This window comes from Schistocerca gregaria, chromosome 5, assembly GCF_023897955.1.
Source record: "Schistocerca gregaria isolate iqSchGreg1 chromosome 5, iqSchGreg1.2, whole genome shotgun sequence".
NCBI lineage: Eukaryota > Metazoa > Arthropoda > Insecta > Orthoptera > Acrididae > Schistocerca > Schistocerca gregaria.
The window spans coordinates 164343779-164371378 of NC_064924.1; the positions used below are offsets into that span (position 1 = coordinate 164343779).

At 42.1% G+C, this 27600-nt stretch overlaps 1 protein-coding gene across 1 annotated transcript in view; it reads right to left on the reverse strand.

The window, feature by feature from the left end:
* LOC126271950 (neural-cadherin) overlaps positions 1 to 26999 on the reverse strand; it is a 1775154-nt gene extending 1748155 nt beyond the window's left edge. Inside the window, exon 1 of the mRNA XM_049974381.1 lies at positions 26843 to 26999. Within this exon, the coding sequence (XP_049830338.1) occupies positions 26843 to 26844 (2 nt within the window). The 5' untranslated portion in view covers positions 26845 to 26999. The remainder of the gene's footprint in view (positions 1 to 26842) is intronic.
* Between the last annotated feature and the right edge of the window lie 601 nt (positions 27000 to 27600).

The window sequence follows — 27600 nt, forward strand, 5'->3', positions numbered from 1 at the left end:
CTCCCTTGTGCACGCTGCCAAACAGTGGCTCCAACAGGTTGGTCCAGAATTTTACCGTGCGGATATACAGGCGCTGGTTCCAAGATGGCGTAAGGCAGTTGAGAGGGGTGGAAATTATGTGGAGAAATGAAAATATTGTTCCTAAAGAATGTATCTACACACTGTAAAACTTTCAAACTTGTAGAATAAAAGATGGATTAAAAAAAAAACAGTGTGCATTACTTTTAGAGTGACCCTCGTACTATGTAATGAGCATGGCGCGGACGCTGGTAACCCAAGTAGGGAGAGTACAGAAGTGACTTCGATTGGGAATCAGAACAGCGCAGCGCGAACGTTCACCTCTGCGCCATTTGTGTTAGATGCACAAGCCGTGTCTCTGTCCGACTTCACTATGTAGGCCGTAAAAGAGGTGCAGCGAGGTTTAATGCTGTTTTATACAGCGGAGGGAGTGTCAGGAATTGAAATTCGTATCCAGCTGCTTGCTGCGTATGGTGAACACAGTTTTATCTGTGCGTATGTGTTTACGTGGAATAAACGATTTCAAAAAGGCTGTCTGTCACTGAAAGAAAAAGGCTGTGTCTCACTGAAAGACAGCAGTCGAACAAGACAGACTCATCGGGTCATTACCCCCATCTGCCACTGCAGCGGTGGATGCTGCCGTCAGAAATGACCGGCGGCGGATGGTCGTAGACATTCGTCTTTTGTTGAGCGTCACGCCATCATGACAGAGCATGTGAAGTTCCCGGAGAATCAGTGCGCAGTGCGTCTCCCAAAGCCTGACAGAGGAGTAACTGTTGGACAGAATGTCAACGTCACTGCAGCACCTGGAACATTATCACGATGAAGAATATCGTTTCCTGTCTTGTGTTGTCGCGGGAGATCAAACACGGTGTCCATCATTTTAAGCTGGAGAGCAAGCTTCTAAGCCAAGAATGCAAGCACACTGATTCACACCCACTTAAAATATCCACAGTCGCGAACGGTTAACAAGCAATTATTAATGCAACTAGTGTACTACTTCTTCACATCGGCATGCGTCAAAACAGTTGCTGAAAATCATGAACAAAAATATGAATGACAAGATCGGTCTTTGCGGAGGGCGGAGACGTGTGAGGGGAAATGCTGGCTCAATCGGTACTAGCAGCAGAAATTGTAATGTTGAACTTCATGACACTGTTTTGATACAACAACTGCTAGCTCACTGGCTTTTGCAGAAAAAAAAATGGGGAAGTCGACATGAAGTCGACGTACGATGTGTGACGAAATGTGAAGTTACCACTGATACAAAGTGGTTATCGCCAAGCGTGAACGAGCATCGTTTGCCTTTCAATCCTTCCTCTGAGCGGGATAAGCAGGCTGCTAGCTTGTTGATGTACAGAATTCTTCTTCTTTCTCTTGTGCCTTATCCTGCAGTTTTTGCAGGGTCGTCATTGTTACAATCGGATTTGGCAATGTTAGTTTAAGGCGTGGCTGGACGCCCATCCTGTCTGAAACCGACGGTACATTTACAATGTGCAGCCGATATCTTTTTTGTGGCTGGTGCGCCGGTATTTCTCTTCAGTCGATACATCGATGACTTCCTTCGACATATCGAGCGCCGATAATTATACGCTTTTAAATATCGATATATCGGATTCGCTATATTTTTAAAAATATTAACTGTTACACGTCAAATGTTTAGCGTCCTATGCAGTAAACCTGCAGCCACTGACGGCAACACGTTCCCACGCGTTGTGTAACCAACCACATGCAACACACTTTCGCACTCTTGCGGAACGCAAGGAAACTTTCCTCCCTCATGCTGCGCGAACTGCTGGCGAATACGGTACCGGAAGTTCACTCAGCACCGCATTCAGCTCAGGTGTGTTCTCCGACCATCGGCACTTGAGTAACACTGGCGCGTAATTTCTGTGCCAAGTAATTCAAAGCAATAACGAGGCCGCCGCTTGGCGGTGCAGTCTTATATGTGTTTTTCTCCACAGAGGGTGTGCGCTCGTCTGTCTTTTATTTAGCAGATATTTCACTCCCTCCCCTCACGGACGTTTTATGTGAGCGCTGCGTGTAATGGATGGGGCAGCGAGTAATTCTGACTGCATTCAGGGAGTGATGTGGGTCAGAATTAGCTTACGAGGCAACATGAATTACTTCCGCCAGGACAGAAATTCATTACGAGCTTCTGGAACATTTCTCCCTAAAGTGCAACTAGAAAGACCGTTCAAAACTGAACTGAATATCCCAGTGTGGCGATGCGATGCAGTAGGGAAGGAAGCGCAATAGCGCTGTGAAATGTCTAAAAATACTTCGGCAGCAACAACAGAAACTACTGCGCAGCAGGCCCTCATTCGTAAGAAGAAAACGCTGTAATGTCGATAATTATCATTTTAGAGCCGCCTACATACACCGAAATAAAACAACTGTTGCCTTTACACCCATCACTTTTATCATTTGCAAGGCACCTTGAGTGGCAAATTTTGTGGATGTGTTCTTTTTCTTCTGCTTACTGCCATTTTGTTTTGACAGCACTAGCAAATGAGCATTTGTGTACTCGATGTTATCGTTTGAGTCACTATTAAGAAAACAATGACTTGTAGACAACAATCGCGCAGTAAAAGAAAGGGACGCCAACCTTCAACTCGAACAGATTCCAAAACTATGAAAGGAAGAAGAGATACACGAAAGATGTTTGCAATAAATGCAATTGTATGGTAACCTTACTTCAATTTTCAAGTTTTTGTTACTCGTACAATGGTGTTTCTGTTTCGAATACACGAAGTGACACAGAAATCCAACAGTATTTAATTTATAAGGCAAAGCTTGCATCGCAGGGAGTGCAAAAATACAAAGGAATATGTTACCAATAGCAAAGACACATTTACGAACCAAGAGATTATTTGAGGAAAACATTTGTTACAGAGAAGAGAGAGGATTTTGATACGGTAAACAAACTATAGAGTACCATGGACAGTAGGGGCTATCCATATCACCTAACTGAAGAATTAAAATGGGTATGAAAATACAAGTATGGTATTAGTTTTGTGACAAAAAATGACAGCAAACTTTCTGCGTAATATATGAGTGAGGCGAGTGTACAGTTTCTCACTAAACTTTTCCAATGTTGACGAAATTTTACGTGAGTGAAAAAATAAATTTTCCAGAGGTGTGTACGGGGACGAAAGCACTATAACTTTCACTTCCATATGCAGCTGAAACGAGTCTTCAAAAAATGGTTCAGATGGCTCTAAACACTATGGGACTTAACATCTGAGGTCATCAGTCCCCTAGAGTTAGAACTATTTAAACCTAAGGACATCACACACATCCATGCCCGAGGCAGGATTCGAACTTGCGACTGTAGCAACAGCGTGGTTTCAAACTGAAGCGCCTAGAACCGCTCGGCCACATCGGCCAGCAACGAGTCTTCAATTACGTCTTCACAGCATAAGTAAAGTTTGGAAAAAAACATGGAAATGTTCAAAAAATCACCTTTATAATACAAAAGCTAAAAGACAGAAGATCCTACTTATCTATGAAATAACTGAACAATTAAACTTTCAGATATCCAGATTGCTTAATAAGTTACGACTACAGAAAGGGAATAAATATAGAAAAATTTAACTTAATACCCAGGGCAATTCCCAAAAAAATTAAGAAACGGAGCACTCAAAGGAGTTTAAATAAAATTCTCTACCAAAATGGCTTTCTCCCGACTCATATGTGGAATAACATTTTCACGAGGGACTTTCTGTGCAATGACATTCGATTTATTTCACTATTGACGTCAGGCTGTAAGTATTTTCAAGCAAAACACTTGACAGTTACGAAAATATGAAGCAAAAAAGTCTAGTAAATATCTATTCTAAAATGCATACCTTAAGAGCTACGAGGACTTGTTCAGTAGAAGGATGCGTCTGACCGTTGCAAACAAGTGGTCATAGATCTTAAGGAATGTATTTTAGTGACCATGTTTACTGGACATTTTTTCGTTGTTTTGGTCCTTTCAAAATATAGGAAGTAAATGAGATTGCATCACTGTATCGAAGATGAAGTAGTCTGCTCATAGTTCTTGAGATATGCATTTTAGAGCCCATGTTTACTAGTTTGCTTCGAATAATCGTTCCAATCATACCCCTGAGTACTGATCATTCATCCTGGGATACCCTTTACAAATCATAGGGTTATTATTGCTTCTCGTGCCCCCTCATTTCTGCAGTATATTTCCGCTGACACGGTTCTAGCAATCGTTCCATTATTTTGCACAAAATTCGAACCAGTATACTGCTGCCATGGATTATGACAATGATGGTTCGATACACCCACGCGTGTCAGTAGCCGCTTTCTTTGGTATCGGGTAACCTGTGGTTGTTGTGGTCCAGCGACTGGTTTGATGCAGCTCTCCATCTACTCCATCCTGTGTGAGCTTTATCTCCCAGTACCTACTGCAACCTACATCCTCCTCAATCTGATTAGTGTATTCATCTGTTGGTCTCGATTTTTACCCTCCACACTGTCCTCCAATACTAAACTGGCGATCCCTTGATGCCTTACAACATGTCCTACCAACCGATCCCTTCTAGTCAAGTTGTGCCACAAATTTGTCTTCTCCCCAATTCTATTCAATACCTCGTCATTAGTTATGTGATCTACCCACCTTATCTTCAGCATTCTTCTGCAGCACCCATTTCGAAAGCTCCTATTCTCTTCTTGTCTAAACTGTTTATCGTCCATGTTTTACTCCCATACACTTGACACTCCATACAAATACTTTCAGAAATGACTTCCTGACACTTAAACCTATACTCGATGTTAACTAATTTCTCTTCTTCAGAATCGCTTTCCTTGCCATTGTCAGTCTACGTTTTATATCCTCTCTACTTCGACGGTCATCAGTTATTTTACTCCCCAAATAGCAAAACTCACTCACTTCTTTAAGTGTCTCATTTCCTAATCTAACTCCCTCAGCATCACCCGATTTAATTCGACTACATTCCACAATCCTCGTTTTGGTTTTGTTGATGTTCATCTTATATCCTCCTTTCAAGACACTGTCTATTCCGTTCAAATGCTCTTCCAGGTCCTACCACTCTGAAATTTTGGATATAGCAGAGGTAAAACAAAGGAAGCTGGGTGAAGTGACAGAGGACTGTAGCGTGTCGGTGTATGAGCAAGCAGAAGAGAAAACGAAGGAGAACTTTGCTAAGATAATTCAAGTCCCGGGAGAAAAATAAAAGCTTTGAGGTTCGACGAAGATCAGAGCAGAAACGATAGTATTCCTTGGTTGATTTGGGGAAGAGAGAAGACGGCGAGATCATCGGTCCCATCGGATTAGGAAAGGAACCGTCCCGGAATTTCCCTGAAGCGATTAAGGGAAACCACGGGAAACCTATATCAGGAAGGACGCGGGTTTGGACCCTCTTCCTCTCGTGTGGGAGTCCACTGAACTAACCAATGTGTACCTCGTTCTGTAATCGGTAGTGTGTTCAAAAGAGGTAGTAAGATGAATATTAATACAAGTAAAAGAATAGTGATGTAGTTTAGTTAAAAGTAAGGCGATTCTGATGGAATTACGTTCGGAAATTAAACACTAAAAGTAGTAGATGAGCTTGGGTAGTAAGGTAACTGATAATAGCTAATGTAGAGAGGACATCAGATACAGACTGACAGCAGCAAAATGACAGCAGCAAAAACGAGCATTTCTGATAGAGAGATATTTGTTGACACCGGATGTAAATGTAAGTGCTAATTTTTTTATGAAGGTTGGCGCTTAGCTTTCTGTTTATGTGAAACGTATGAGATAAACGTTTCAGAAAAGAGAACGGAGGCTTTTGAAATGTGGTGCTACAGAAGAATGTCGAAAATTAGAAGCGTTCGTGGGGCAACTACCGAGGAAGTACTAAATAGAAGTTAAGTACTAAATTGAAGAGGGGATGTAATATTTCTGGCATTGCAGCCATCATATTCGGCTACAAGAAGCTCGCTTTAGCGCGGCTGAGAAGGCAGTAGTGGCAACATCACTTAATGTTGTGTGAGGTACCGATGACAGAAGGTTTGTTCGTGAGAAAGACCGTCTAAATTGTGGTCCTTCTCCGCTATTGGCTGCTACGTTCGGAAGTTGCGCGCCAAAATGGTTATCTTTTGTTATTAATATTCGAAAAACTAAACATCGTCTTTCCTTGAATTTCAAATTAAAGCATCTCTCGATACCGTGCTATAATCCCATTATTTCACTAGTATTAATTACTAGCAGAATAATAAATAATTGCTAAACTAAAAGGCACACGAAGCACTTCGGTAATCTTCGGATCGCGCCTAACTTGGATGGCGGGCGAAGTAGTTCGGCTGTAAGATCATAGCTTGTTCGGCAGTGTCAGAGGGCAGACACGTTGTCTGCCGCAGTTGCAATATCTAGTTTGCAAATGTGAGAGGTGTAATTGCGGAAATATGCAGTTCATTAATTTGTTGAAGACAGGAAATTATTTGTGACTCTAAAGAGGAATGTAATTTTCTCGCGTTCTGCCAATAAAAAGCGAGTGGCATCCTGTATAAACAAACTGATTGGAAATTTAATTATTACTAGAATAACAGTTTCTCGCTAAGTGTTTCCTGCAGCCTCAAGATAACGGATTCACGACCGACGTGCTATTTTCTGGGCCGGAGACAACTGTAGAAGAGCGCAGGTTGGTGAAGTTTTATTAGAACTCATGCATTATCCTCAGGACGGTGGAAGCAAATAGGCACTTCGCGTGTACTACGATCTTAGTACAAATGAGTTCAGTGGTATGTCATCTGTGGTAATCCAGAACAGGTGCGGAGGGGAATATTTTTGAGGGAAGAGGTTTACCATACACACGTATATAAATCTCTCTCTCTCTCTCTCTCTCTCTCTCCCTCTCTGACATTTTCTCAAAATGCCGTAAGGAGAAAAGAAATTTGTGATACTTCAAAAAATTATCAATGTGCTGATGGCAAGAAGTGTGGAGCGTAGAACTGTTCAAAATGTTCAAATGTGTGTGAAATCTTATGGGACTTAATTGCTAAGGGCATCCCTAAGCTTACACACTACTTTAGCTAAATTATCCTAAGGACAAACACACACACCCATGCCCGAGGGAGGACTCGAACCTCCGCCGGGACCAGCCGCGCAGTCCATGATTGCAGCGCCTGAGACCGCTCGGCTAATCCCGCGCGGCCGTAAAACTGTGCAGCACGCTCTAGCAGTTTGGTCCCACAGAACTTACAACAAATTTCCAATTTTCCGTTAAACTGTAGAGTGAGAGCAAAGACTGACAACAATAAGCAGGATTAAATGTAGCTAGATTGTTGTCGACGATGTTAATGTCGATTTGAGGGTACGACAGCAAGTTTTTTAGCAACTGTACTAAATTTTTGACAGTGCGTTGCAGTGGTTACACAAAGACGAAGAGAGAAACCTGGCAGAAAATCCAGAGAGATTCTGGTCATATGTGAAGTATGTTAGCGGCAAGAAACAATGCTTTCTCTGGCGCGGTGGCAATGGAGATACTATCGAAGACAGTGCTGCCAAAGCAGAGTTACTAAACACAGCCTTCCGTAATGTCCTCACGAAAGAAGACGAGAACAGCTGCCAACATGAGTAACGTGGAAGTAAGTATCCTCAGAGTAGTGAAACAACTTAAATCACTTAATAAAAGCAAGTCTTCTGGTCCAGATTGTATACCAATTAGCTTCCTTTCGGAGTATGCTGATGCATTAGCTCTATACTTAAACATATACAACCGTTCGCTCGACGAAAGATCCATACCCAAAGACTGGAAGTTGCAAGGGTCACACCAATATTCAAGAAAGGTAGTAGGAGTACTCCACTAAATTACAGACCAGGATTTTGAAACATAAATTGTGTTCGAACATTATGAATTATCTCGAAGAAAACGGTCTATTCACACATTCAACATGAGTTTCGAAAACATCGTTCGTATGAAATACAACTACCTCTTTATTCACATTAAGTGTTGAGTGCTACTGACAGGCCGAGTGGTTCTAGGTCGCGCCTTCCAAACTGTAGAGCTTAGAACCGTGCGACCGCTACAGTCGCAGGTTCGAATACTGCCTCGGGCATGGATGTGTGTGATGTCCTTAGGTTAGTTAGGTTTAAGTAGTTCTAAGTTCTAGGGGACTGATGACCTCAGAAGTTAAGTCCCACAGTACTCAGAGCCATTTGAACCATTTTTGCTACTGACAAGGCATTTCGGATCGATTCCGTATTTCTGGATTTCCGGAAGGCTTTTGACACTGTAACACACACGCGACTCGTATTGAAATTGCGTGCTTATGGAATATCGTCTCAGTTATGTGACTGGATTTGTGATTTCCTCTCGTAGTAATTGACGGAAAGTCATCGAGTAAAACGGAAGTGATTTCTGGCGTTCCCTAAGGTAGTGTTATAGGCCCTTGGCTGTTCCTTATCTATATAAACGATTTGGGCAACCGTCTTCGGTTGTTTGCAGATGACGCTGTCATTTATCGACTAATAAAGTCTTCAGAAGATCAAAACAAACTGCAACACGATTTAGAAAAGATATCTGAATGGTGCGAAAAGTGGCAATTGACCCTAAATAACGTAAAGTGTTAGGTCATCCACATTAGTGCTAAAAGGAACTCAAACTTCGGTTACACGATAAATCAGTCTAATATAAAAGCCGTAAATTCAACTAAATACCTAGGTATTACAATAACGAACAACTAAAATTGGAAGGAACATATAGAAAATGTTGTAGGGAAGGCTAACCAAAGACTGCGTTTTATTAGCAGGACACTTAGAAAATGCAGCAACACCTACTAAGGAGACTGCCTACAATACGCCTGTGCGTCCTCTTTTAGAATACTGCTGCGCGGTGTGGGACCCTTACCAGGTAAGACTAACGGAGTAGATCGAAAAAGTTCAAAGAAAGGAAGCACGTTTTGTATTATCGCGAAATATGAGAGAGAGTGTCACAGAAATGATACAGGATTTGGGCTGGACATCATGAAAAGAAAGGAATTTTTCGTTGCGACGGAATTCTCAATCACCAACGTGCTCCTTCGAATGCGAAAATATGTTGTTGACACCGCCCTACATAGGGAGGAACGATCTCCACGATAAAATAAGGGAAATAAGAGCTCGTACGGGAAGATATAGGTGTTCATTCATTCCGCTCGTTACACGAGATTGGAATAATAGAGAATTGTGAAGGTGGTTCGATGAACCCTCTGCCAAGCACTTAAATGTGATTTGAGGAGTATCCATGTAGATGCACAAGACAAAGAAGCGTGGAGAGACGCATCGAGCACTGGAGACTGCAACAACAATAACAACCGAATCTCAAATGAGAAACACTGAAACTCGGCCAACAGACTCACTGGGGGAAAGGAGCGCGGGATCAGCGATAGAGGCTGCGCGTGTACCTGTATAACGGTGGCCTGGGCGGAGCCGCGTTTGAATACAAAACCGGCGGACAGGGCCGATGGCCCGATGCCAGGCACGGCTGCAGCGGGCGCGTGCTGCGATACAGTCAGGCAGGGCCAAGAGCCGCGTGCGTTGACTGCTGAACGCCCGCCACTGTACCACACACTAACACGCCGCAGAAGAAAAAGAAAACAACACTGCGCGCTCTCCTCCACGCCTGCTCAGTCACATGGCTCAACACGTCACCTAAACGCTATTATACACTAAAGCGCCAAAGAAACTGGTATAGGCATGCCTATTCAAATACAGAGATAAGTTAACAGGCAGAATAAGGCGCTGCGGTCGGCAACGCCTATCTAAGGCGACAAGTGTCTGGCGCAGTTGTTACATCGGTTAAAGGTGCTACAATGGCAGATTATCAAGAGTTATGTGAGTTTTATGGTGTGTGTGTGTGGGGGGGGGGGGGGGGGGGGGGGGGGGGATGGTAGGAGGTTATAACGATATGTTTACGTAATGTGTATACATAAACATACAGTTATAAATGTCCCCATTCGTAGTCGCTAATTATAACAATATGTTTTGTTTTGTGCTGTAATATATAGCTATAATCAGCGGTGGAAGTATATTTGCGAACGCCGACCGTGTGCGGCTGTTTCTTGTTGGATCGTCTGATCAGTCGGATGTTGCATTGCAGAGGAGAGTAAACGCCTATTCAAAATATAATTATTTTTGGATAGCTCAACATGAATTTCCTAAGAGACCGTAGTTTATTATGCATTTACCAGTAGACTATGGCGCGGAGAAAATATTTCGCCGCATGCAACTTCCGTCCGATTTCGACGAAAGAATTCGTCACTGTGAACTCTCTATTTGGCAGAAACATAAAGAAAATTAAATAACTTCATGAAGGAGTGAGACATAGATTCTATATTAAATAATTAGTCCATACACCAATTCCATTTAAATCTGCATTTATGGCAATTAATAGATGAACTTACACTGCAATGAAGGATTTAACATGGATGCCGTTTTGACTGGCACTTTTCTTCTCGTAATAAAAATAATTTATTTGACGTTTTCACATACACGCCGCACAATAAATCTCCTGCTATGCAGTATTGCACTTTTACTTTACACTAAAATAATAATATTTTTAACGACAATAATACGGCGGCAAGACATGCGCGCCCGACACAAGCTACAAGAGACAAGAGAAGAATGAGCAACTGTTCATCGAGAATATCTCGTACATAAAAAAAAAAATGTATAAAAGTATTCTTCTGTCCGTTTTTCGCGCCGCACTGCATCTCTGACGGCACTTCGACAATAAACAAGTTACGTCACAGGTCGTTCACCTTTTACATTCTCGCAACATTATTTGCTAACTGCAGCTGTTGCCGAGCGACTGCTCGATTAGTGAATGATTTAAAATGATAAGGCAATCACATAATGTTACAACGTCAAATGGGTCGACTTGGAGCAGGAGAGGCATCACACGACATTTTAATTTCCAGTGTCTATACGTTTACAAATAAATTCATAAAACTTTGTCAGCATCACCAGGAAGGATTCGGGATTCGCACTCATTGCAGTGGAAATTCGAAAACATAACAAAATAATTTTCTTTTTTACGTGCGAAATTTCATTATTTTTTCACTTACTAATGGCTGCATTTGTTGCTACAGGTACACTTTCCTTCATAAGTTAGAGAGATTCTTCGATGAATTTTGCACAGCAAACATACCATACTTACAGGTGTATGAAACTCAAGAATTTATTTAATTTATGAAAAAACGAATGAGCTGTTATATTTTAAACGTCATGTTTAGGAAAAACACAAATTTTATAGTTAATTACCTCAAATTTTTACCACAGTTCTTAATAGATTTGGAAAATTCTAGAGTTTCACACACCTTTAAGTATGGTTTGTATGCTGTGCAAAATTCACCGAAGAATCTCTCTTACTTATGAAGAAAAGTGTATACCTATGGCAGCATTTGTTGCCATTAGCAAGTCAAAAGATGATGAAATTTCACATGCAAAAAAATTTACTTCGTTATGTTTTCGAACTTCCACTGTTGTGAGTGTGAATCCTGAATCCTTCCTGGTCATGCTGACAAAGTTTTATGAATTTATTTGTAAAAGTATAGACAGTGCAAATTAAAATGTCCTGTAGTGCCTCTCCTGCTCCAAGTCGGCCCGTTTGACGTCCTCCCCCCTTAAAGTCGGCGCACGAGCGATGGGACACAGCACCTCCGAGGTAGCGATGAAGTGGAGACTTCCCTGTACGACCCATTTCACGAGCGTCCCGGGAATATCAGGAATCCGGTAAAAAAACATACACGAGCTGCAGAATGGAACAAACAGTCTAATAAGCACAGAATATTGTTTGAGAGTAAACCGTATGGACGAAAGTACTGAGAGTAGCAGTAATGAGATTAGTGAGAGACTTAACGTGAAAAGGGGGATCACGAAGGAGACGAAGTGGAAGTGAAGGAACTCTACTAGCTTAGAAGCAACATAATACGACGGATGAAAAAAGAAAGACATAAAAAGTAGTATAGCATAAAGCAAGAGAGCGTTCCAAGCCAAAAGAAGTATGCAAACAAACACAGTCCTTAACAGAGGAGAAGAAATTTCTCGGAATTTGGGTCTGGAGTGCAGAGTTGTTTGGAAGTGATTCACAGAATGATGGAAAGCCGGAAAGGAAAAAAAAAACGATGAGTTTGAGATGCAGTGTTGTAGAAGTGCGTTGGAAATTAAGTGCTTTGATAATACAAGAAATGAAATCGACACAGCTACTGAGCAAATCAACCTGTTGACAGTGATGGAGGAAAATGCTGTATTACAAATTTCTACTGAAAACACAGAATTCATAACGAACATTAAAAATGTGCCAAAATTCCTCAGCACCAAATGTGGTGGAATCAAAAGAGTGGATTTAAGCATTTAGGGGAAGTTTTGCAGCCAAACCCAAATACATGGTATTTCCCAGTTCTAAGGCAAGAACACCACCAAATGACATCAAGGCCTCTAAGAAATGTTTGAAATCTATCGGCTACTTCCATTACTTGTGTCCTCTTAACCAGCGATAATATGAGACAATGTATTGAGAGTGAGGTACGACCCGTCGGGTTAGCCGAGAGCGCTAATGCGCTGCTTCCTGGACTCGGGTAGGCGCACCGGCGCCGGATCGAACCCGCCTGGCGGATTACCGACGTCGGACGGTGTACCGGCCAGCCCGGATGTGGTTTTTAGGCGGTTTTCCACATCCCACTAGGTGAATACCAGGCTGGTCCCCAAGTTCCGCCTCAGTTACACGACTCGCAATCGTCGAACACGTTCGCTCTATTCCATTGGTTACACTCGACACAGACAGCTGGGGTACACTGCTTAGATCCCGGGGGGTACGAGGTGGCGGCAGGAAGGCCATCCGACCATCCCTTAAACTAACCTTGCCAAATCCGTTCCCAACCATGCCGACCATGCGAAACCGCGGGATAAGAAAGATTGAGAGTGAGGTACAACATGAAGTAAAGAAGCTTATACAAGGCAATGATATAGTGAAATTTATTAAATCCCAAGGAATACGCTGGATCAGACATATGGAGAGGATAATAGATGACAGGCTGCCCAAACAAATAATGAAAGGCAGATTGTTTTCCACCAGAAGGAAGGGCTGACCAGCTAGAAGGTGGCAACTTACTGGCTGACCATAGGAAAATGGAATCCCAGGATGGAAGAGAAAGCAGAGAAAGATTGTTGAGGAGGCCAAGGCTTATTAACACCCGTAGTACAATCGGTCTACATAAAGAAGCAAATAAAATTAGAGCCCTGAAAACGGAAATAGTCTGTCAGTTAACAAAGGAAATTTACAATAAAAAATACTCTCAGCAAAACAAAAATCCAACACTACAACATAGCCACTTAATTGGAGTGCCTTTATGCAGTGGAATGTTTAGTCCGCAACAGAAATAAACAAATTGCAAAGGTGTAGAAAAAGGAAACAAGGTACTACAGAAAAACTCTGGCCAAGACAAGTTGAGAGGAAATAATGAAAAAAATCTACACCCGCAGTAAAAAATAATCTGAAAAGGGCAATTTCGTTTTATGGACACATGGTTCGAATGGACGCGGAAAGATTGACTAAAAAAATATTTGACCATTTCGACAAAAATCCCGAAACGCAAATCAGGTGGGGTTCAGGGAAGTGAAATAGACCCTAGCAGTAATATACGCTACAAAAGCATAAATTCTAGACAGGCTAACTTTTCGAAACAGGATTACGAAGTTCGGAAGTGTGGTAACGTCCAGAAACTGCGGTATCAAACCAAAATTGGCATCGCGAATCGATACCACAGACATTAGCAGCAACCGATAGGAGGCACTCCAAAACCACGCCTCCCTCTCATCATAGCGCACTCAGGCTGATTTAATACAGTGTGGAGCGTTCAAGAAAGAGCTCGACCCAGTTCGTCGCCTCATCTGAAGGAGTCATCACCATATTGTAGGACCAACGAGTTGTTATCAGTGTGTTAATTAGTGCATCAAATGATGCTTTGCTGCTCTTTTACAGTTGTAAATTATCCAGCATTACTGCGGCAAAGACGTGCGTCAAAGTTAAGAAAATATTCTATATCTGTTCTTTCGGACATATACCATCAGTGACTAAGCAGCTCGTTAGAATGAAATTGCAATAAAAAGACAACTCTTAGCTGCTTACAGGCGTTGACATACGTCAACGGGGACATGTGAAAATGTGTGCCCCGACCGGGACCCGAACCCTGGATCTTCTGTTTACATGGCAGACGCTCTGTCCATATGAGCCACCGAGGTTCGGGTTTGGGTCCCGGTCGGGGCACTCATTTTCATCTGTCCCCGTTGACGTATGTCAACGCCTGTAAGCAGCTAAGGGTTGTCTTTTCATTGTAATTTCGAACTAATATTTCATGAGCTACAGTTCGCATGCGCCACCTCTCCGAACCATCTAACAACACACAGTTAAGGCTGTGGTAAAAGTAGTTTCGTTTTGTCCCAACAGGAAGTTTTCTGGGAAACTTTACCGACTGCATCACGGTATGGAGAGATGAAAGAAGAAATGAACATAGTGAAAGAATGAAGAAATGCTAGAAAGGCCGAAAATCAGGAATGGAGTCAAAATCACGAGAAAATTACTTCACGAAGTGCATAGATGGCCGAAATGTATGAAAGGAGATGGGAGATGAAGACGGTCGCCACTGAATAGGTGAGGGAAAGAAATTGTGGGAAACGCTGATAAGAAGGGGGGACAGGATGATACGACATGTGTTACGACAGCAGAGAGTACGTTGCATGGTACTGGAGCAGCGGCTGCTAACCTTTCTTAGCCCATCACCCCTGAGTGCAATCAGATGTTAGCTAGAACCCCCGCCCTCCTCCCCCCCCCCCCCCCCTTCACCCTTCACACACACACACACACACACACACACACACACACATATATATATATATATATATATATATATATATATATATATATATATATATATATATATATATATAATTAGCACCAACTTTAGCACCTGACGAAACTGTAGAATGAAAGACTTTTCTTGGAACAATTTTATTTTTAAAAAGATGAAAGATGAATGACATTTGTGTGTTAGAATGAATGAAGAAATAATTTGTGGTATACCGCAAGTGCCACCCATAACTCCTGACATAAGTAAGCTAATTATCCACAATGAGGGTAGACACTTGTTACAAAACGTACTTCTCCTGCATGACTCCTCTCCATTGCGACACTTACTCGTACTCCACACTGCAACAACATTTAAAATCAGATTCAGATGTGTGGACTATGTTTACTGTTTGTAAATCACTTGATTGCTGTGCGCTTCTCACTTCTCAACTGGACGAAATTGGAAGACTTCAGACTGTTAATGCTTTGTGTCTAACTACTCTAACAATAATAATAATAAAACTCTGTCCACCACTAAATTAGTCCTTATGCAGTCACTGCTTTGTCGTGCAATCAATTAATGCATTTATCTGTTTCGAAGTGAGTAATAAACCAATTTCTGGACTAGGTACTATCTGCAATCAAGAGAAGACCTTTCCTTGAAAATTTTTGCATTTGTTACGTATGTGTTTCACTTTCGTCATCAGCGATATACGGGGCAAAGCACAACTATGTGTGTAGTGGGTGGACTATGTGAGGAACATGTAACCTCCACCGCATTAATGCTACTAATTGAGAAAAAGGAATTATTGGTAATTCATATAATCAGCCTTAGTCTTATAAAATTGCGATAATGGCACTGATGTTATGAAAATAATTTAGTTTCGTTACTGAAACAACATTTAATCGTTTAGTTTTTACCGCTCAGAAAATTTCATTCCCAGGTTTGGAACCACTACGTTAGAGGGTGCCGTAGGAGAGCAAGAACTATAGGACAAGTTGCAAGAGCCACTCTGGATTGAAGAGAGTAGCGCAGCAAAGAAAGCCGTGGCGAGTCGCATGAAGCCACGATTAAAAAATCGGTGCTAGCCTTGGTACTGACTGTCATCAACGCCAATCTTGTGCAACGCGGTGAATTTACACACCACGAAAGGAAAATTCATCGCGGTGGTCTCGCGGTTCTAGGCGCTCAGTCCGGAACCGCGCGACTGCTACGGCCGCAGGTTCGAATCCTGCCTCGGGCACGGATGTGTGTGATGTCTTTAGGTTAGTTAGGTTTAAGTAGTTCTAAGTTCTAGGGGACTGATGACCACAGATGTTAAGTCCCATAGTGGTCAGAGCCATTTGAACCATTTTGAAAATTCATCTGCAGTTAACAGTGAACTGAAACTCCGTTTTGAATGTGAGAGTGAGAAGAGAGCTGTCAATTTGACTGTTATTTGTCGAAGATGGCGGTAGGCGACAGATCTGTAGCGTAGCTCCATATTTGAAATCATTATTATGATAATACGTGAACTCTGCTTTGTGGTAGGTTCAACCACTTCTAAATTCGGAATGAATCAGTCATAGCCAACAATCGCAGCATATTAACGCACTTTCCTTAAGCAAATTCTAAAACTGCTAATATCATAAACATTGTATTACATTTTAGAGAACTGTCGGGCGAGAATTTTGTGCCTATTATGTACACAAACAACCCATCAACAAGGGAAAATATGAAAATTACAAACGGGAGAGGGGGGATGCGGTATAGTGTTACTACGACTAAAAAAGCAACTGCAGACTTCCTTAAGCTATTAGGCCAGGGCGGACCACATTATATGAATTTCTGAGTAAGATCAATATCAAAGGCGAAAAGGCTTGACGGAAATAGTAATTAAAAGTCACAAAATAAAACTTTAGTCACGTTAGTGTTTTGCATACAATACAGCATTTGTAATTACTACAGTTCGAATAAAGCTCACGAATGATGAAAAGAGGAAATTAAAAGATATTTATGACGACATTTTTTCAAATGTTAACCTCAGATGTAGTGTGTCTCTTCAATACATTTCAAGGTAGACAACGACGATTGACTGGAGTGTACTCTTAATTGCAGTGAAATTGTACTCTACCACATATCTAACTTCATCTTTACTTGGCGCATATTGACAATTTTTTTATACAGAGAAATTTGTTTTTGCAAGTTAATACTATTTATCCATCGGCTATTGTTTTTCGTAAAAGCAATTTCGCATTTGGATGCACTAAAATCTGCACTCGATTTTCCATGTTTATCAATGTTTCTATCCATAGCAAAAGTTATTTAATCTGCAATTTTATTTACTCGTTCTGTGGCGACAAAGGCACAGAACCGGGCAAAAACTCCGAAGCTTTTGAATACTGATGTTGATTACATACCTGTTATTGGACTTCCACAGAAAATGGATGGAAAACGTTATTGCCGTATAACAAAAATATAGAGGACGCCGTCAAACACCAGTGAGTGAGATGCTGCTCACAATATGGAGGGCGCTACAGAATGGGTCACCGACAACAAAGCTCTCAAACAGAAAGGGACTTCACAGCTTTCGTAGCGATAGTACTTTCTATTATAATGTACATGCGCAAAATACTAATCGCATACTTTAACTTGGCCTTTTCGTGGATGATTCTGGGAGCGAAAGCTGCGGTCGTATTAAACGCTCACTTTTTAAGGTGCTGTTCTCTGATCCGTGAAATTCAGCTGACGTCGCCTCGACGCGTGGTGTTTGTTTACACTCGTTGCCAACCTTAGCTAACTATATACGGTAACACTTTTGTTCGCCGTAGCAATAAAGTAGCCATTGAGGAAAATAGTACTGATTCACGGGGATGTTGTGAGTAGAAGTTGTTATTGTTATTATTATAATATTATTATTATTTAGAAATGAATGACGAGACTGTATCTTGTCCTTCTAGCGGCTCGCTGTCAACTTTCGTGTCACTTCTGCAACGCATTAACTCACAGCATGTTCGTTTCTTTTATAAGCTATAAGCTGGCTGCTCTGGAACAAGGAAGAAGGGATTGCCACTGCAGACAATTTGCTACGAACCGATCCCATGCTTTCTCTCCCAGCATCATGCGCGAAAGGGCCACCTCGTAGATATACCCCAAACGGTTATTTGGGAGTAGCATTTATCGCTGTTACGTTTTTTTGTACCAGTTACTTTTAACAGTTCTTGACAATCGGCAGTTATTATTACTACCGAAATCACCAGACGATGGTACAGCTGAATAACCAACAGATAGACTCTACCAGTTTAATCTATCAGTACAGTTGAAGCTGAGTTTATCCGAACTGGCAAGAATGTCGACAAAATCGTGCCGTAACTATCCACTACAGATCGGTTATGTTCGAAGGGTTATCGATGTTTTCTATGACATGTGTGTAGGTTATCACTCGCTATTATAAATGTGCAGTAATTCTCGAACCTGGAAAAGGAAAGTGTACGTGACTTTTCCACAGCACTATAAAAGTGAAATGTTAAAGACGTGCTTTTGCAGGTATGAACTAATATGTGAGCTAAGTTCTGTAGGTAAAATTCAGAGCTTAACTTCTTGTGCTGTTCATTCATTGCAATAAGCGTAGAGTCTTGGAAATGGACGTAATGTGATAAATTCGCTCACTCCAGCACAAGATATTCCATTTGCGAGTGCAGTAATAAAGTTTTATGTGAGAAATGAAAAACTGCTCGACTTCTAAGATTCATCACCTATGGTCAGGGTATTAATTTTTTATGTAAGAATGAATAATTAAAATTCTTCAGAGTCTTGTGTATTTCTCACGTTTAGTATTACTAGAGGCAGAATTACAGTGTATGAATGGTTAATGTGTTAGCCTCTCAAACGAGGCGTAGATTTAAACTCTCAGATGTCTTTATCATTGTAACACCATTTCCAGAATTACAAGAAATTGTGACAATAGAAAACAGCTACTTGTAAACTCTGAAGGACAACACACAACACCCAGCCATCACGAGGCAGAGAAGATCCCTGACCCCGCTGGGAATCGAACCCGGGAACTCGGGCGCGGGAAGCGAGAACGCTACCGCACGACCACGAGATGCGGGCTGTTGTGGTGGAGCGCAACTTCCAAAGAAAAATAACTTTCAATGAAGGATATCTGCCACAGAAAAATAACTTCTACTCATCTACTGTCAGTTATTTACACAGATACACAAATACCCTATGGTCAATTTACGTAGTTGGATACGATGAAACCAAAACACGTACGTCGGTGAACAGATGGCGCGCAGTCCGACAGATATTTCCACCAGCTATAGAACACCTTACAGATGATCCGTCCCTGTGTTCGTTTATCCGTCGTCAGTTCTCAAAAAAATGGTTCAAATGGCCCTGAGCACTATGGGACATAACATCTGAGGTCATCAGTCCCCTAGACTTAGAACTACTTAAACCTAACATAAGGACATCACACACATCCATGCCCGAGGCAGGATTCGAACCTGCGACCGTAGCAACAGCGCGGTTCCGGACTGAAGCGCCTTGAACCGCTCGGTCACAGCGGCCGGCGTCAGTTCTCAGATGGTGGAATTCGTACTTCGCGAGATATAAGCAAGAGGGAGCAATATACTGCTTGACTCCTCGGTGAAGGTGTGTCCTCGAATCTTCAACAAAAGCCCGTACCGAGCTACTGAGCGTCTCTCTTGCAGACTCTTCCACTGGAGTTTATCTATCATCTCCGTAACGCTTTCGCGATTACTAAATGATCCTGTAACGAAGCGCGCTGCTCTCCGTTGGATCTTCTCTCTCTCTCTTCTATCAACCCTATCTGGTACGGATCCCACGCCGGTCAGCAATATTCGAGCAGTGGGCGAACAAGCGTACTGTAACCTACTTCCTTTGTTTCCGGATTGCATTTCCTTAGGATTCTTCCAATGAATCTCAGTCTGGCATCTGCTTTACCGACGATCAACTTTATATGATCATTCCATTTTAAATCACTCCTAATGCGTACTCCCAGATAATTTATGGAATTAACTGCTTCCAGTTGCTGACCTGCTATATTGTAGGTAAATGATAAAGAATCTTTCTTTATATGTATTCGCAGCACATTACACTTGCCTACATCGAGATTCAATTGCCATTCCCTGCACCATGCGTCAATTTGCTGCTGGTCTTCCTGCATTTCAGTACAATTTTCCATTGTTACAACCTCTAGATATACTACAACATCATCCGCAAAAAGCCTCAATGAACTTCCGATGTTATCCACAAGGTCATTCATATATATTGTGAATAGCAACGGTTCTATGACACTCCCCTGGGGCACAACTGAAATCACTCTTACTTTGGAAGACTTCTCTCCATTGAGAATGACATGCTGCGTTCTGTTATCTAGGAACTCTTCAATCCAATAACACAATTCGTCTGATAGTTCATATGCTCTTACTTTGTTCATTAGACGACTGTGGGGATCTGTATCAAACGCCATGCGGAAGTCAAGAAACACCACACCTACCTGTGAACCCTTGTGTATGGCCCTCTGAATCTCACGGATGAAGACCAATTATTAATTCGTGGTTTCATAAGGTTCCTAAAAATTAAATCTCATTCATCTTCAGTTATTTTAATATTGGAAGTGCTCAAAGAAAATTCTTATTCATTCTAAAGTATAGTTACGCGCTATTGTTGATGGTGGTGGAAATGGGGGGGGGGGGGGGGGGGGGGGGATGGGAGGAAGGTGAAATCGCTAATATCTGGCTACACTCTGGGTTAATGCTTTCAGAAAGGTTGGCTGCAGGAAAGTCAGTTCTGCTGCGGCAAGCATAACAGCTACAGTGTTTTGTGCGTGTAAAATTGCGCGGCAATTGGGTTCCCAAAGTTGAAGTACGTGGGAGCGCACGATTCTTGTGAACAAAACGTCTAAATTGCACACGTGTTCACCATGAACCTCTGGCGGTATATGGACCAAATGCAATGTCGCGCATATTCGTAATGGTGCCAACAATCTGCCCGAGGACACACGGATGTGGGTGACGCTGAGCGCGAAGGAAGACCATCGACATCTTCCATAGATCTGAACGGATGGGACGGCAGCCGGACGCAAAGTACCTGAATAATGGTAACAAAACTGGCGGCTGTATTTGAATCCAACGTCGTGTATTCTTTTCAACACATACTACCAGTTAGGTACCATATGACGTTGGTTTCATATATAGTAGCTGGTTTTCTTATCATTATTCAAGTACAGATGACTATGTCTACACAATCGAGAAACTGATTCACAGCAATCGCGGGGAAAGAGGTTTTCCACTTATGAGCTCGTTTACATGTCTGTTGCCGAATTTCCCCGTGACCAAGATGATGATTGCGAGAAAATTAAACGCCTGCAGCCGTCCTTTTTGTAGCTATCAGTTTCGGCGGATCAATGCGCGATCTTCTGGCTGCAGTTGATGCTGAAGGGGTTTTCACGATCCCTATATATGTCGCATCAGTGGCCAACATAACAAGTTACGCAGCTGATGGTTGGAATGCTGACACCAAGGTTTTCAAGTAGTCTGCGTAACCAGTTGTGTTGGTCACTGATGCGATATATACAGGATCGTGTAAATCCCTTCAGCATCAACTACAGCCTGAAGACGGCGCACTAAATCGCCGAAACTGGTAGCTACAAAATAAATAAAATCATAAGGAAGGCTGCAGGCGTGTCATTTTCTCGCAATAGTCAACGACCTCTTCCACAAGACCTTGTAATGGGACACTCTCCTCTGACATTACTTTTCTTCACAGAAATAACCTAGACCAGGGATTGTTTCGAATCTCGTGTAGGTGAACATTATCTCGGCTGTTTCACTGAAAGAATTTGGTAAGCATTTGGCTACGATGTGTCGTGTTTCAGGCTAAAACGTATAAAAAGAAATTAATTCGTTACAATCGATATTACTAGCTCTGTTTGTATAGCTAAAATTATTATACTTTTAGAAATTACGAAAAATCTGGCATACTTAAAATTCATATTATTAATTGCACAATCTGACGCTAATTATTAAATTAATTTCTGGATTCATTTACAAAATAATGATGTAACTTGGTGATGGTTCTTCTTTTGTCAAGAAATTTTGTAAACTCCTTTGTTTTGTAAACTCTTTGGAATGTGTTAGTACCGCAGAATGAGCTAACACTAGTGGGCATGCCTCTGATGAAAACGGACGTGTTTTTAATTTTGGCAACAATAATGTAACTTTTTATTTTATGAAAATGGAGACTGTGAAGTCAGTGTGATATAGAAGAATGGGATAAAATAAAAAAAGTCATAGAAACAGAAAGAACTGCATCAATTATTATGTCAACTGTAATCCACAAAGTCAAAATTGCAGCAACAAGAGTCTACCCCTAGGCGTACTGTAGCCAAAAACGAGAAAATGAAGATAAGTAATTTTTTTGTATATCTTCCGCCTCTCTAAGCTTTTGGAACTAATGAAGAGACTGAAAATGTACTGGTGATGTGTGGGAGGGCAAGTTACAACCGCCTGTCATAAGGATGGAAATGCAAAAAAGTAGGGCATTTGTGTCATCGAGGAACTGAGCAACAGACAAAAGGTTCCGCCGTTGTTCACAGAGTTGCTATGTTGAAAACTAGCTGCTTGTTCCTTGAACCGCTCCTGCTTATATCTAAGTCACTTTGCAGTCTAGTGCAGCACTCAATAAAAGTTATTTGGCCAACCATAATATCGTGTAACTTACTTTCTAAGCTCCCCTCGTAGCAATAGTATAGTTTACTTTCTCTTAAGGCTACTTTCTCTTAAAGGTGTAAAAGAAAAAAAAGGAAAAAAACACTAACGTTTTCGAATTCGCCAGTGTAAGTACTCCCCACCTTCTGATACTGGTTTTTAAGAAAGTAACAGAATGGTGACAGAGCTAGCTAGGCTACGTGACAAGGCTGCAATGTATTATTTACTTGAGCTTAGCTGCTCTAAATTCTGAGCTTTGCTTTCTCACAACCTAATTTTACGGTTTCTCAAAACATTCTGATGAAGACACCCTTAGTAGGTGTCGAAACCTATGTTAATTGTACGAAACAGTTATTTGCAAGCGGTTGGCTGTATAATTTCCATGTTTGATAATTGTATACGGTAGCTGAGAAACAGCCATGTTTGAAGGGGTAATATAAAAACGCGTATGCACCAACTGTATTACGAGGGTAATCCCGAAAGTAAGATCTCTTATTATTTTTATAAGTACATAGACCTATTTATTTCTACAGTGGTTTACATCAATTTACAGCTTGAACATTTAGCTATTTTTCGACATAATAACCATTTCCGTCGATGCATTTTTGCAGATGCTGTGGCAGTTTTTGTATGTCCATGTCATACCAGCTCGCCGCCATGCTGTTCAGAAAGTTATGAACTACTTCTATCACCTCGTCGTCGGAACTGAATCGCTTTCCGGCCAAATGTTCTTTTAACCTAGGGAACAGGTAATAGTCACTGCGCGCCAAGTCAGGACTATAGGGTGGGTGAGTGATTATGTTCCACTGAAACTGTTGCAGGAGAGCAACGGTTTGTCGAGCGATGTGTGGCGAGCGTTGTCATGGAGAATGTGTATGCCCTTGCTCAACATTACTCTTCTCCGGTTCTGAATTTCCCGTCTGAGTTTTTTCAGAGCTCACTGTACCTGTCAGCGTTAATTGTGGTCCCAGCGATTCAACTGCGACGACGAGGTGAAAGAAGAGGTTCATAGCTTTCTGAACAGCATGGCGGCGAGCTGGTATGACATGGGCATACAAAAACTGCTACAGCGTCTACAAAAATGCATCGACAGAAATGGTGAGTATGTCCAAAAATAGCTAAGTGTTCAAGCTATGAACTGATGTAAACCACTGTAGAAATAAACAGGTCTATGTACTTACAAAAAATGGGAAACCTTACTTTTGGGTTTACCCTCGTATAAAAACGCGTATGTACCAACCACGCCATCCAGCCATGTTTATGACCAAACTGCGAAACGAAACTGTAAATGTGCAGCAGCAGTGATGATCCACTCTACATATTAGTTTCGGCGTAACACACCTCCCTCATTGGTAAAACAATCCTATGTGATGAGAACAGTAATATAAGTTTGCAGCAAAAAAGTGGAAAAGAGTTTCGTTCATCGTAGTCACATCAAAATGCATCTTACAGTGGTTACGCTGTTGGCCGCTTCCTCACAATGTGCTTGGCGGGCGGTAGACCTTTCAGATCCCTCGCCTCTTTTTTTCCTACAAGTATCGCTCTTAAGACAAGAACACAAGAGTACCTCAGTCAACAAGAAATGATAAATACAATGTTCCAGAACAAACCTCACTGGGGCTGTAAAATGTATACTGCAACTCTTCTTCGAAACGGTGTACACGACATTCGAGAAAAAAACTAATTTATACAATAGTACGAATCATTCTCAACGGAAGAGGCTTCCTTGTGTACTGACGAGGTACCTAAATTGTCGGGCATAAAGACATTGTGGCTGACGAATCAACCAGTGACCTTTCCTCCAACAGATTATGATTTATGGGATTGATTAAATACCGAAGTCTTCGAGCAAAATGATGTGTCCGCACAAGTTAAAAAAGTTTTAGGTCCCAGGACGTTTTCATCAACTAAAGTAACTGTCGACAACAGCTGCAAAATGAATTGAATATGTTGGTGGTGTGCTATTATGTGAACAGGAGTTGTACAGATAATAAAGTAACGAAATAAGTACACTTATTTATTTATCCTTTCCCTCCAGTTTCAAACAGTCATATCCTACAAACCACAGAAAACAGATAAATTTTTGAGTGGAGATTTTTTGTCGCTGATAGATTTCGGAGAACATGTTTTCCAGCAAATCTGTGTAACCAAAATAAGTATTACAAAAATTAAAATTGGAGCTCTTGTAATTAGATATATTTAACTCCCTTTCTGTGCCTCCTAATAATTAGTTCACGCGCTCAGCGCAAACATCACTTTCTTAACAGATTTAAGTAGTTGCGAATCATATGGTGTAACCTGAACATCTCAGAGACAGCCTAGCATCAGACATGTCGCTCAAGACATTACCGGCGTTGTGAAGTGTATGTAGGTACCTGTAGATGGGTGCATCTGGCAGAAACCGATTAAGGCGACAAAATAAAAGAATGTGTAAATGCATTTATGATGGTTGCCGTAATTCTTTATCATATTTTCTCTCCGTGTAGTTCTGGAACATTGCCGAAAGAGTGCGACCACAACAAATATTCAATTTTCCTGTTCCATTACTCAAACAACGGCAGTTTTTTTTGTTCTTTTTTGTTTGTTTTAAGCGCCTTAAATCGAGAGGTAGCTGACACACTAGACACTGCTTTCGATTGCGAGCGTCCTTTCTGGCTGAATACACGCAGCCGGAAATGAGAATACTCGACTGAGCTTATCCATTATGGATACTACAGAAAACTCTGACTATATGTTAATTGAATATAAATGCAGATTACTGCGGCGAGTCGCTCATATAATATTTTTTTGTTCCGTTAATACTTTTCAATCGTTTTCAACTCATCTTGAGACGCGCCATGCCGATGTACGCTTATTCATGTTTCCAGTGTTGGGGGAACTGGAGGCTACTTCACTGTGGCAAGAAGATTAGCCTGGAAAGGCTCGAAACGTAGTTAATGGAAACGAAGGAATACTTCATAACTGTTCGCAGTTACCTGAATTTACTTTGAAACTATATGCGACATCGTAAGGCGGTTAGGAAAAAGTAATATTCCACTTGCGGGGTACGAAAAAATAGCCTCAGAACCAGACGTTTATGAGCAATGGAAGGAAAAAAATTTACTGGTTGCCGATTTTATTGATTCTTACCTATAAGAAAATGTTTGAAACATTAAATAAATTGTCCGTAGGCGCTTTGCACAACACGATAACAATATTTAATCTAAATGATATTAAAATCTAATAAATCAATATAATATTAAATCTCCTTGCAATTAGGTTATGTGAACATGGAGAAGCTGCCGATCATTCTTTAGCAGAAAACCACTCATGGGACGTAGAATCTGAAGTTTTGCATTCTGTTAAGACAAGCAGAATGATGTCTACACTGGAAATCAATAGACATTTCACACACCACCAGCGTAGCATTAAATGGCCAAACTCAATTTCCTTTTTCCTCTCTGTCAAATTAAGTTTTAGTTACAAACTCTACATTGAAATTGTAAATTCAACTTTATTTTCGTGCTCGTTGTTAAATGTAGTTCCAATTAAAAAACTTTGTTTCCTTTATTAATTAATGTAACTATATCTGCATGGCAAAAAATAAAATGTAACACTTTCTCAAGTAAATATTCCGCACGACATCATTGCTGTTATATTCTGTGTAAAGAATATCTGTGTCAGTCGCACGTGTTATGTTTGAGAAATTCGTGTCACCTGAAGACGGCTGAAAGCCGGTTCGTGACGCGTTAAATATAATTTTTCAGAACATTAGGAAGTGTTTCCTATTTAAAGTTAAAATGTTTAATGCGTATAACGCGTTTTGACATGAGAGCGGTCGGAGCTATCGGCACTTTATTTACGCTGGTGTCCTCCACATACACGCGCGCGTGGAGTAGCAGATACACGCCGGCGCGGCCTTCTTGTAAACATTCCGTGCCGCCGCGCGCCGAATCGCTCGCCCCTCCCCCGCACGAATCCACGAGAAACGCAGAAAAATGGCGGTCGTTTGGGTGAAACAGCCGCCTTGGCCGAAGGAGCGTCAGTGCCGTTTTCGCTGGGCGCGCAGCGCTTCGCTTCAGATAGAGCGTGCTATTTCTGCAATGGGAGACACGCGTTCGAGAAATCAAAACAGACGCCAGCAGCTCGCGAGAGCACAGCACGTCTGTAGGTGCGAGCGCGTTCGGCGCACGCCAGAAGTGGCAGCTCAGCGTGGCGTGGCCATGGCGCGCCGGTCGATACCGGAGCGGCATCTCGACTCTCTGGCCTTTTCCTTGCCTGCTACTTACATTGAAGGAGCGGAGCCCGGCACGGGCAGGTGGTGCCGTGTGGTGTCGTCGGTTCGTTCCCGCTGGCACACGGCACGGCGCTGCACGGACACTGCACCACTCACTGGCTCACACGCCAACACACGCTGCCTACACCTCCGCGCACCTCCTACCCCGGCGCGACCTGGAACCGGACTGAGCGCCCGCTGGCGTCGCTCGCGCGATCGCAGCGCCGCCGCCGCCGCTGTTCCCGCCAGCGGACGCACCCCCTACGCCACAGCCGGCTGGCGCGCAGCGCGCCGTGTCTCGTTGCCGCTCGTGAGGCTTCTCGACCTTTGCACGACCTCGGAGAGAGCGGGCCCGAAGGTACAACACAACTGAGTATGTCGTGACAAATGGCCGGGCTGTATTAGGATTTGATCCCGGATACCAAGCTTATATAGCGAGTATTCTCCTTCACCATCGAGACTCGAACTCGGGACCTTTGCCTTTCGCAGGCAAGTGCTCTACGAACTGAGCTACCGAAGCACGACTCACGCCCGGTACTCACAGCTTTACTTCTGCCAGTATCCGTCTCCTACCTTCCAAACTTTACAGAAGCTCTTCTGCGAAACATGCAGAACTAGCACTCCTGAAAGAAAGGATACTGTGGAGACATGGCTTAGCCACAGCCTGGGGGATGTTTCCAGAATGAGAATCTGCCAAGAAGTTTCATATCAGCGCACACTCCGCTGCAGAGTGAAAATCTCATTCTGGAAACATCCCCCAGGCTGTGGCTA